General features: G+C 37.1%; 1 protein-coding gene across 1 annotated transcript in view; it reads right to left on the reverse strand.

Moving 5' to 3' along the window:
* The window catches only part of snd1 (staphylococcal nuclease and tudor domain containing 1), a 309,136-nt gene that overhangs the window by 284,157 nt on the left and 11,810 nt on the right, over nt 1–13,169 (reverse strand). The window contains exons 8-10 of the mRNA XM_088922699.1: nt 10,749–10,855; nt 10,114–10,204; nt 5,839–5,955 (exon numbers count right to left, since the gene is read on the reverse strand). Of these exons, the coding sequence (XP_088778825.1) occupies nt 5,839–5,955; nt 10,114–10,204; nt 10,749–10,855 (315 nt within the window). The remainder of the gene's footprint in view (nt 1–5,838; nt 5,956–10,113; nt 10,205–10,748; nt 10,856–13,169) is intronic.

Consider the following 13,169-nt stretch of genomic DNA (forward strand, 5'->3'; position numbering starts at 1 on the left):
ACGAAAGCAGCCAATTGTATTTAAAAAATGTTATCTCCAGCAAATAGGGAGGTAGGAGAATGTGCGGGATTTTTGAACACCGCCAATCTTGTAAGCACAGGAAAGCATAGAAATGCATGCTACAAACATAAGCGACCAATTGTATTTAAAACAATGTATCTCCTGCAAATAGGGAGGTAGGAGAATGTGCGTGATTTTGGAACAATGCCAATGTTATAAGCACAGTAATGCATATAAAATGTGTACTACGAACGCTGGCAATTGTGTGAGCACAGGAAAGCATGATAGATAACAGAAAAATATTTAAGAACTGTTCTAGGTTAATTCGAGAAAAATACACCGAGCGTCTGTTTCGCTCCCACGCGCATGAAATAAAAACTTTAACTTCTGAGACAGAATCCTGAAACGGAAACGGGGAAAAATACAAACTAGCGGATTGCCAAAGCAGGTAAGTCCCACACTATTTCTGAAGAACCTTATTTACTGTTGGCAAAAGAGCTGACACATTGTCTGTGGAGAAAAAGCTGCTAAACAGCTCGACCTCAAAGACAGTCACTCATAGAATTATTGATATGGCGGATATCAAAAGTACGCTGAGAGAGCGCGTTTAGATGAGCAGATGCTTTTCACTGCAATTAGATGAGTCTGTAGATGACGTTGATTTGGCCAATTTGCTCATTTACGTTAGATATGAGTTTGAGGGTATGTCCCATGAGGACTTTCTGTTCTGTAAGCCGCTACCAACAGGAACTACAGGAGAGCACATATTTCAGCTTCTGGATGAATTTATCAAAGAGAATGGCATCAACTGGAAAAAATGCGTTGGAGTTTGTACAGAAGGTGCTAGAGCAATGACAAGCCGACACAGCGGTGTAGCTGCACGAATTAGAAGGGTTGCTCCAGAAATGAATGGACGCATTGCAACATCCACCGCGAGACCTTTGCCGTCAAGAAAATGCCTGATGATTTAAAATCTGTTAGACTCTGTTGTGAACTGTATAAGTGCTTGAAAAATTTACATCTGCTTTGCTCAACTAAACAGGCTCACCCCTCTCACTGAAATGGTGCTTTTATATTGTTTATTTTTAATTGTTGTTGTTCCTGTTTTTTTTCTGTAAAGCGCTTTGAAAAGCCACCTTTTAAGGCGCTATATCAAATAAAGTTTCTTATATTTATGATATGTGTATGCTGGTGTGTACACACACACGTGTTCTGAGTATTAAATAATCATTTCCTTTCTGGGTTGTTTTAAATTTTGCCTTTTGTTTATTTTTAAGTAACTATCAGGCCTGATCGTCCGTCACCATGTTAACGGGCACCATTACAGTAAGGACACTCCGATTTATGTGCAGACTGAGGCAGACAAATCTAGGTGTCAGTATTCTTTGAAGCTTTTCAGTCAGCCTTCTGACTGTTCCATAAGACTAAAACAACCATGGTGAAAGTGACTGATGTCCACATAGGTTCAGTCCTCCCTGTGCTTGTTCTGGTTGACCGTACAGCTGCCTTTGACATTAAATCATGTAATCCTCTTAAATCACTTAGAGACCTACAGCACATTAATATATCTGGGGTTGCTCTTTTTTTTGGCTTGAGTGCTATATTTCTGACCAAAAGCAATTCACGATGACAGCACTCACACTTTCACAATTCATTCTGAATCATAACAGTTATTCAAATACCCAATTACTAAGATAAAAACATTAAATTGATCCATCTTCAGAAGTATTACAATCAATTCCAAACATGTTGCACTTTTCTACATAGAGCACAGCTCATAAAATGCTAATATGTATATTGACACATCAAATACTTGTAATTTTGTGAAACCTCAGCCGATATCTGATTTACCTGCATGTGATCAAAATGAGCACTGCCACAGAAAAGCAGAAATTGCCACCAAAACATTTGCTTCACAAATGTGAATACAAAGGCTGTAGGGATTGATTTTTCAGGAAAATGTTGTAGTATTCCAAAAATATAACATAAATCCCAACTTTACCACAGGCATTATAATTATGTCAGTATTAAACAATCAAGGAAAGAAGGAAAGTCAAGGAGCTTGTTTCTAACTAAAAAGCTCAGCATATTTTTGGGAGACAAGCAGCTGTTCAAGAAGTAACTAAGGTAAAAGAGCAAAACTTTCAAGTCAAACAGCATTGTAGTATATGTAGGAACAGCATTACATTTTTTGCTCATTTTCCATTGCTCAGATCCTTGGAAGTGTAGCTAAAGGAGGCAGACAAGTACAGCAAAGTTATTAGACAGTCAAAGAATTGACAAATTCTCATATTGAGCTCATATTGTGCCCATTGTCATTTGACTATCAGAAAGCCCCCGAAGAGTTACAGATGGAGCTCATTGATCTCCAATGTGACTTTGCCATGAAGGACAAATTCAGCTCAGAAAATCTTGAGAAAGCTCTATTTTTTGCTTTGTTTCATTAAAGTAAATTCCTAAATGCATACAAAGTAGCACAGAAAACTGTTTTGTTCAACAATATGAAAGGCACTATACAAAAAACTGTGTTCGTGTTTACATTCATAGAATGCATATAAAAGTATAAGGGTACAGTAGCAGTTGGCAGCAGGCAATTGCCTTCTTGATACATGTCAAGTCCCATCACTGATAGCATCTTTTACACCCCCTTGCTTACTGATTGAATGGTTGTCCTTGGTGATCACATCCAATTGCAAGAAGATAAGAATCAAGCTAAATAACACGTGTGAGCATGCAATCCAAATGATGGTAATTGCACAGTCAGATTATGCAATCCCTATCTGCCATCTGACTGCAGGTGATGAGATCATACTCAATGTGCATTTAACGATAATTAGCATCTATGCAAATTAAGTTACACAAAAACTTGAATGATGTGAATCTTTTAATGCAAAGTGACAATATAACCACAATCTAGCATGTTTTTACCAACACCATTAAATTCAATTCCTAAACTCTTGAAAATTGCTTGCATTAGGGCAGAGCGGTGGCTCTGTGGCTAAGGATCTGCGCCTGTGGCTGGAAGGTTGCCAGTTCAAATCCCGCGACCGGCAGAGGAATCCTACTCCATTGGGACCCTGAGCAAGGCCCTTAACCCCAGCTGCTCCAAGGGCGCTGTATAAATGGCCGACCCTGCGCTCTGACCCCAAGCTTCTCTCCCTGTCTGTGTGTCTCATGGAGAGCAAGCTGGGGTACGCGAAAAGATATTCCTAATTCAAAAAATTGTATGGCTAACAAAGGGATCTTATCTATCTTTTTACTGAAGCAGGTGATTTTAGTTAGAGAGCACCTGAAATGAAAATGCCAACACCATAAGAACCACAGTCGGATTTCCCGACTTAAAACAACCAATTAAATATCACATTCAAAGGCAACAAACTGATTAAAATATAAAGCCTCCAGAACTGTGGTTCTCTAGGATCAGGGTTGACCACACCCGAAACAGAATACAAAATTGATCAGATTTAGGGCTGTTTAATTGTACCACCATGGAGAAGTTAATTCCTAACGATTGTTACACATTAGTCACCCAAAAAATTATAGATCACATTGCATTGACTAAATCCCTTCAAAATGAAAAATTTAAATTGGAACTGGGCAAGAAAAATATCAAAGGCTTTCAAAATATATATTACACATCTTTAAGAATATTTGATTTAAAAATCCCATGATATTAGGAAAATACTCATGTCATTCAATGATCACTGAAATAAGAGGTGATTTCATATAACTGGTAACTCCTCTAATGGCATATAACTTAACTATAAATGTTATTTCAGATCAGACTATTAGTAACTTCAAATTACCACATTTTTGCATGAAAAAAACTTTCCTTTTTGCATGAGCAACACAATTTTGCAAGCAGATGTCTAATTAACCTGTGCCTGAACAAAAATGTATTACATCTGCCTAAAGCCAGTCAGCTTCAGAATTTTATCAAGCGGATGGTTCCTCTTTTTAGAATCCTGTTAAGTTCTGAAGGCCCTGAAAAACAGATGTTTATTTCACAAAGATAATATTTATTTGCAACCATGAAGGCATAATTTAACTATTCAAGCAGGGGAAAAATATTCTGTACTTACACAGAAGTAACAGAATACATCTTGGTTATGGCTATGCTTAAATCCACAAGAATAGGTTCTTATTTACAGCCTGGAAGCTTCAGACAAATGTGTGTGCAGAAGAGAATCTAAAACCAAAACTTGGTGGCCTAATTACAGCAGAATGACTCATTTCTTCTTTATATTGAGTTGTTTCTCTTTGTATATGGTATGTAGCATGGGCACTGGCCAATAACCCATTCAATGTGAGCTTCTACTCTTTTATAAATGCTGTCTGTCATTGGGGATTTCTAAGTGAACTGCTTTCAACCATCCCAATTTCTTTCTCTAATCATCAGCTCCAATGTAATGCTAGTTCACAGTTTACTATTGCAGTTCCATCCAAGCTTTGTTTTAATTACAACTTGGGTTTTCCCTGTAGCTCAATATCCACCTGCTGCTCATCCTGACCGACAGCAGCTGAGTCCCTGGCAACACTTTCAACATAATGTTTCTTTCTGTGGCGTACTGAGCAGTGAAACATGCTGCGGCTACCATTAGAAACAGCTGGCATAATTTCTAATGGTTTGGAAAGATGATTTGGAAACAATGAGGATTATACCACAAATCTTGGTCCTAACGGCAGAGATTTTGCAGATCTGTCATCAGGAAAATCCTGATCCCAGCATGAGCTGCGTCACCACACACTTTAGGCCTGCCTCAGCCCTCTGCTTTCTGAGATCTCAGCAGGGAATTGCACTTGTAACAGAAAAGGATGGCTTTTGGATCTTGATCATGCTGGCTTGAGGCCCCGTCTTCTCAGCTATTTTACGAGGATGGTTATCCCTGAGGGGTGAAACCTCTCATACAGAGATTCGCTGAATTCTATCTAACAAGAATCAGACCATAAAAGACTATGGTCAGTTCCCACTTGTCTACAACTGCATTGTGATGGAATTTTCCCAAAAGGCCACAGGTATCAGGAGACTAAATCAAGAGAACTGAAAGATTTAAAGTACAAAAATGTAAGGGTACAGATTAACCGCAGTTAATTCCTCTTCTCAGAGCATACCTTGAATACTTTTAGCCTATGTGAGAGCTTCTTAATACATCAATGAATTCTGCATCAAGGAGCATTTCAAAATGATGGCACAAGGCTTAATTTCATCCATGCATGATTAAAAAGCAGTTCGGTTTTAGAAAAAAAAATCACAGAAGGCTTTTACAAATCGCACTTAGCGTATTGGTTTCAATTACAGAACCGTTCAGGTGATTATATGCACAAATCACTGAATGGCTTGCTAGAAGTAACAGATAAAGGCTGGAACAACCAAAAGAGGCTTTGCAGTAAGGGAGCCATGTGGTGAATTGGCAGTCAAACCCATTCACTGCAAAGCTCCTGCTCCAATATTCTTATTACAGGAGCACCACTGTGTGGCCAGTTCTGCTGCTATTGCATGTCAGAGATTCTCTTGATGACAAATCTAGTTAGGCAAGGCTGAAAACAAATCCAAATGCAACTCTCCCGATAGCTGTAAAACAAAATCTTTCCAGTCACAATTCTTCAGTACGATAAAACTAAATTACTAACTCATGTAAACAGCTCAAGAAAACCTTTCTGATCAGCAACTCAGAGGTCCCTCAGAAACAATACTGAAATGGCAACCAAAGCCTTTTTAGCTATATTATGCGCTTTAAGGAACAATACCAGCTCAGCATATTTTCTTTTTTCTGAACTTTACATTAGAGTGTGGAATAAAAAAGCATCAGGAATTCACAAGTTAATAATAACCCCTACCTGCTGATTAGATTCTCCCTCAATTCTTGGAGGCCTGATACTGGAAAGATGGATCGTCTTGTGTTCTCCAGAGTTCAGCTTCACCACGATGGCGTCCGCATTTACAATCTGCATTACCTATTTAAAAAAAAACAAACATGAATTAGTATTTAACTTTCAAACCGAACTGAATCTCTGTATTACTAAAACACATTGCAAACAAAAAGCATTTTACTAGTTATAGGAAGGTGAAAAAGTAAGCTCTTTAGAATTGACACCTAAAAAACACTTGGGAACATAAATTGCTGAGGGAATACTCCCTTTACAGAAACAAACTGCTGTGAAATTGAAGCCAAGCTATAGGACAATGGCATAATTATGCTCAATGATGTACACGGTGACTTCTGAAATCTACATAGTTTACTCTCCTACACCAAAAGAAAAACTTACCACCCGTGCACATTATCATACCTAGACCAGGTACTAACATATCTGTATTTGAACGATCTCGGTTTCAAATTGGTACACAGAAGTAATGAAAGAATATTCCACAGAAGATCATATACAATTACTAGGAAAATGTGCATAGTGTGAAAATGGAAAATATTAACCAAATATATAATAGGCTTCATTATGCTTAAATGTTTTAACAGTTGATAGCCATTTCAAAGTCTTTCAGCCCCAGTTCATTCCTTCCTAAAACAAGAAAAAGTTCTATTTGCTGAATTTAGGAATACAAGATTGTTTGAATTGAATAATACAACCAAGCCATCAAAAAACAACTCAATTACTGCTTTTCAAAAGTCATTTGCAGCTTAATTCCAAGTAGCCAACTTGCTAAACTCATTATCCAAACTCAGACGGATTCTGAAAACAGATGGCAAACACTCTACTCAGCAAAAAAAAAAAATGATGTGGTCTAGCAAACAAAATTCAGGTGAATGAGTGTCAGGTAGAAGCAAACGAAGTAGTTATTTTTTATACTCACAAAAAAACTGAGGGTCTATGCAAAGGAGCAAAGGCAGATCTTGGGAAGAGCATTACCAGCAGTGAATGTAACCTCACCATCTCCTGACCCCTCCACATACCCCTGCCCTGCGCCTCCCCCGGGAAAAGAAATCTGGATGGTGCTGGTCCTATTTTTTTAAAGGACATCTCGCATTTACCATCAACACAACCACCTCCCCCAGAAAAGTGTTTAGCTAAGCACTCGATTCTTAAGCAAAAGGTGGGTGTGCATCAGCTTTGAGCTTACCTCTAGAGAGAGAATTAGCAGTTTTATCATCCACCTGTCTGCGCTGACCTACTGCCTTTTGACACAGCAGAAATTAAACCACAGGGAGACAAAAATCCATTTCAACTTCCACAGGCTGGCCTCCTAAGGAAAATCCTATCCTAGTAGGTCCAATATATTACCCTTAGCATCTAATGAGGCTCTCACATTCATTAAATATATGAAGGTTTATCCATGCTGTAGCCCAGTAACACCTCTTAATAGTCTAACATTAAAAAGCTTTTAGAACGAGCTAAACCCTAACTAGATCAGCAATGTCTAATCTCATTTTAGATATCCCTGCCTTCTGTCTTAATTGTGAAAACATAAGTGTGAAATAAGGAAAGGGTTCCACTTCAATTGGATCTGATAATTCTCAATCAAAATTTATGTTTGTCACTCGTCTACAAAATAAGTTACACCGCCTTTCATTCATGAAAGGTTGTACTGCTGTCATTATGTAGGCTGGAAACATCAAGCATCGATTTGAAATAACCAGCAGGTACTAAAACAAAGACAAATGGAGAATACCATAACAATTTGCTTACTATATTATCTTCAGTATGACACTGCTTCCTTAGTATGCAGTGCTTTGTCAAATGTTTTAACAGTAAGCCTTATGAAAACTCTTAAAAGCCCTCACTACAATTTTTGTCTCATACAAGCACCTTTATTCGGTTCAATACAACTCAAAGTCACTTCAAATGATTATGCAAGTAAATTTTTAGAACAGGATTTAAAATTACAGTGAACCCAAGTAAAACAAAAAGATGGAAGCTCTAGCAAATGCATAACATTGATTCTCACTATGTTTAACTGAAAGCCCCAATCTTTGTCATCATCATTTGGCATATTAATATCTCTGGTATTCTACTGTTCTATGGCACAAATTATATTCCATAAGCTGCCTATGGCCATTACATTTCATAAGAAGCCTATGATTTCTGCCTAATTAAAAATATTTACAGTGGGAAAAAATAGAATAGAAGGATGAATTAACTTAACAAAATTCCTCTTAAAAGCTTGTCATGAATTTGCTTTTCCCATTTTACTATTTACATTCATAATAACTATCCTTTCACAATATTCTCTTGACGCAAAAATATACCACAAATGCATATCTGTGATACTAAAGGATGTAAATTCCCAGCTAATGAACAGCTGTATATGCAGAACATTTTGCTGAATCCAGCCAAGAAATTAATGCAAAGCATTTTTATAACCTGATTTTCCAAAGAGCAGAGGAACAACAATTGCACCACCTAGTGTGTATTTTTACCCACCAGCTCTCCATCCTTTAAAGCCTCTAACCATATCGTGATTTCATTTTAAATAAAGAACATGGTGAAAAGGTACTGTGATTTTTTTTATCCCCAGAAAGGTTAAACTAAACTAATATTCTATTATAAGCATCTACCAATGAAATAAAAAACAAAAACTCTATATTAAAAAGGTCATTAAAGATTAATTATATGCTACAGAGTATATGAGCTTATGAAGGGAGTGTTTTTCAACAACAATCCTGTCAGTATTTGAATGAGGTAAGTCACTAGGATTACAAATCATTAGCATGCAAAGCTTATTACAGAAACACAACGGTCTCCAATAGTAAAATTTGATTGAGCAAACACCGAATCTTTAGACATTGTAGAATTTATATCATTCCCACAATTAGCTATTAAAACTCTTCAGCTCTTTAATAGCCATTTCCAAAATAAAATAAAACACTCATTACCATACTTGAGTACTGTGTATACTGTATAATAAAATTTACCAAACTGATTTCATGGGCCATTAAATGTCTATTGCTTTGTTATTCCAAGAAAAGCATGATGCCATCTTAAGGATTCAAAACAATGCAATTTACAGCATGCAATACAGAAAATATGTATGTACTGAACCTTGTATTTTTATCATTAAGGAACCATTAGATGTAAATTTTATGAACCATGAAAGAGGGCAAAAACCCAAATAATATTTGATTTGCTCATTTTGGTTGCTAAAAAACCTGAGATGTCAGCAAAATGCAAGCATAAAAAGACTAACAAGTACAGAAACCTGTGTGACAAACCACTCTTGCACATACAATTTATCCTACAGTTAAGAAACATTATAATTGCTCAAGTGGAACAGAAAATGAAAGGCAAAATAGACATTTAAGCTTTATATGAAAAAGGAAGTTAGTAGGACACCTCTAGTTGAGTTAAATTTTAAGTTACAGAAAAAATATGATTACAAGAGTTTCCATTACAAAGTGTAAAAAACTGGGTGCATCTAAAAATACAACAAATTAAGAGGACCATATTTTTGGCATAAACACTATTACAGCCTGCATTCTCAGTATAGAATTAACAGTAGCAAAAGTTACTTTTAGAATCACCACACTGTTGTAGTGACATTGTCCCAAAACTATAGGAAAGCAAATTGTAATGTCTTGCTTTTAGCCAATCAGCAAAACAAAGATGCAGCTACTGAAACACTTTTTTAGGTGATAAGGCTTTTGTCACATATACACAGCTTGTTAAAAGCTCCTTCTAGGTGTAAATATCCCTTCATCCTCAAAATATGACAGCTACATGGACACTGCACAATTTAATGTCACCTTCACGATCAAAAATATTTTTTAAAGTCTCCCTCCCATCAACCACGCACATTAATGAACTAGAGGACAAAATAACCTCAAATACTATTAGAAATTTCAAACTATCCATTAAAACTCACCCAGCAGCAATGCAAGCTATCCCAAATATCTAGCAAGGGACTGTCCAACATTAAGCATATTGAACAAAAGCCAGGATTAAATAAATGACACTCAACCTCCAAAGGCTAATTCACAGTTAGGTTTATACTCCTAAGTGGGTAGGCTTATTCCCCAGTAAGAATGTAAATGATCTGTATAATGATTAAGCTGCACATCTCCTTCACGCCAAGAGCATTTACTAAGTCATTTACTGCAGCACAACACAGGCCATGCTGTACACACATTTTTCACAAGCCATTTGAGAATTTCTAATAAAGCTTACCTTTGCTACAAACTGTTTATCTTTCTGATCAAGGTTAGCAGTGGGAGCCACATAATCCTTCCAGATTCTTACTTTCCGTTCTTTGGCCGACCTGTCAAAAAAAAAAATGAAATACTCCAGGAGAGGAAACTTCCGCAGCAAAGAATTCTCACTACATATTTTGGGATTGAAATCAGAACACTCAAGTTTAAGATTAAAACGCAAGACAGAGCTCAGCCCCAAGCATGTGCACTCAGCAAGAACATTTCTATGTTATAACAACAAGATTTTCAAAATTGAGCATCACATTTTAACTATAAATTAATCAGTTAAAATGTATGTTTCCCCACAAATTCAGCCCTTTAAATTAAAAGACACAGCCACCCAAAACTAATTTAAATTGATTTAAAATGTAACAGTGGGGGCTCCACAACTGAAATGGTTTACTCTTATTTTGCAGTTTACTCAAAGCTCCCCACTTGAATCTGTACTTTAAAACTTGCATAATGTTGTGCTTTAATCCAGTTTGAAATGTCACCAAAATGTCACAATGGAACGATAAAAAAAGTGGAATATTCCACTTTAGTCACCATTACATTCAATATTTTCCAAAAAGGATGACACTGTACAGCTTCATCAAGAAATCGTCTTCTCACCTTTCTGCAGCTCTCAGTTTTTCACCTCCCTGGGTATACACTGCCATTGACCAGTCTACACAACGGGCGAAGCCTTCTTTCAGAAGCAGTTCAGTAATGTTGCCGTTCTGGAGAAAACAAAATTACCCACTGCATAATGAAACATTCTTATGAGAAATGAACACTAGAAGCTAACTCTAGAACTAAATGCTTTTTAAGCACGTTACCTTAATCTTTTCAGACTGCTCTCATGTTAATCAAGTTGAACATAAAAATATATACTCCCAAACAAAAAAATTAAACTTCAAATCTCATCTTCCAAACTTATTTTCTACAAAATATTTGGCCAACTACATTTTATTACACTGTAGGTGGGGGTGATGCACTTTACCAATGAAAGAGCTATAGGTGGAATTAATTGAATATAAGATAAGATCACTTTATTGGCCATATACAATTTCTTGTATTAGGAATTTGTCTTTTCGCAGACCCCAACTTCTCTCCTTGTCTGTGGCTCTCATGGAGAATAAGCGTGGGGTCAGAGCGCAGAGTCAGCCATTTATACGGCGCCCCCGGAGCAGTTGGGGTTAAGGGCCTTGCTCAGGGGCCCAATGGAGTAGGATTCCTCTGCCGGCTGCGGGATACGAACCAGCAACCTTCCAGCCACAGAGCCACTGCACCGTCCCTACATATATATAGCTCAGATCCCAGGATCCCACAAATATTTACATGCAATGCCTTGGAAAAGTATCCACCCCATCCAATGATTTCTCTTTTTGGAATTACAAATGATGCATTCACGTTTGAAGTGAATATTTTTCAATTTAGTTTTTTTCAAACTAATCGGAGCAAGAAAATAAATGTTAGCAAACATTGTAAAGAAAAAGAAACCATAGAACTAAAACAATTTTTAATTTTCTAATGGCTTATACAATTTCACAAACAGCTCACCAGATCCTTCTGCAGGAAGCCGAGGTAGCTCTTAACAGATTTTATTTAATTCAACCAAAAAGACCTAGTTTTCAAATCAACTGAAAACTGGGATAAAGTGGTAGAAAGGCACAGAGCCGGAGAAAGACATAAAGGCTTCTTTTGAGCAGTCAATCATTAAGAAGTGGAAGATGCAGTGTACCGCCCAGACACTGCGTAGATCAGGCTGCCCCACCCAACAGCAAAACGGGGAACGTAGAGAGCCACTATGAGATCATGAGTCAAACAAGGCCTACATGGCTGAGTGGCAGTAAGGAAAGCATTACTGGAAGAAAAACACATCTCAGATCCTGCTTTGAGTTTACAACCAAGTACATAAGCAATACTGCAAACAGGTGGTAAAAGGGTCAGTGGTCAGAAGAGACAAAATTGGAACTTTTTGCCCTAAATGCAAAGCACTACATCTGTGTGCCAAACTAAAACACAGCACATCACCCAGTCAACACCTACTGTGAAAAATTGTGCTCTCAGCATTATGGGCCTGCTATTCATCAGCAGGGACCTGACAAGCTTGTCAAAAATGAGAAGAAAGAGGATAGAGTAAAGACCAGGCAAATACTAGAGGAAAAAGTGCTTCCACTATGTATACTTATGCAATCAACATATTTTAGTTTGTATTTTTTCTTTTTATGGATTTATTTTATCTTTTGACATTTTTCACCCATTAAAGGATTCAGTCTGAAAATTCAAATTGATTAAAAATATTAACTTTAAAAATGTTAATACATCATTTATAATTCAGCACAACTAGAGGTGAGTACTTATGCAAGGCACTGTATTTGAGGGGACCTGCTTAAACCCACAATGAAGTGCAGAACCCACCTGGATAACATGTTACAGCCATTATGTATCACCTTGATCTAGACACACAGCAGGTGTAGAAAGGAATTTAGCCCAGACACCGAGTTTAACACCCGTATTCGTACAAACAGTGCCACGGAATCTTTTAAGACCAGGTAATTAGGAGGCAGAGATCTCAAACAATTCATGGTGGACCTATTGTCTTCTGCTTCCACCCCCCCCATTTCTTATACTTTTAACCAGGACAAAAGGTGTTTTACAGTTAACTACGGCTTAAAAAAAAATAGTTTTCTATAATCAACCGGAGAAGAAAAGCCTCTGTCTAAAAACAATTAGCTTAACTGTTAAATTGACTCGAGGAACAGAGTTTGAGAACACTGGTTTAATGTCTCCTTCTGAAGGACCGTCTGTAGCAAATGCAGAGATTTGTTGTTTCGGATTAAACTAATAATGGTTAATTTATTAATTAACCAAGGTTAATTTTAGTTAAATAAACAGATGTTTTTTGAAGTAAAGCAACCTTTGCAGCAAATGAGGTACATGAACACATTCCCAGAATAATTCAAATCAATTTCATGAAAATGTATCGTTTTACATTCAACTTGTGCATGTTTCGCCCTTATTTATTGTGCAGCCCCAGGCAATATTAAG

Source organism: Atractosteus spatula, chromosome 8, assembly GCF_055471065.1.
Source record: "Atractosteus spatula isolate fAtrSpa1 chromosome 8, fAtrSpa1.hap1, whole genome shotgun sequence".
Lineage (NCBI taxonomy): Eukaryota > Metazoa > Chordata > Actinopteri > Semionotiformes > Lepisosteidae > Atractosteus > Atractosteus spatula.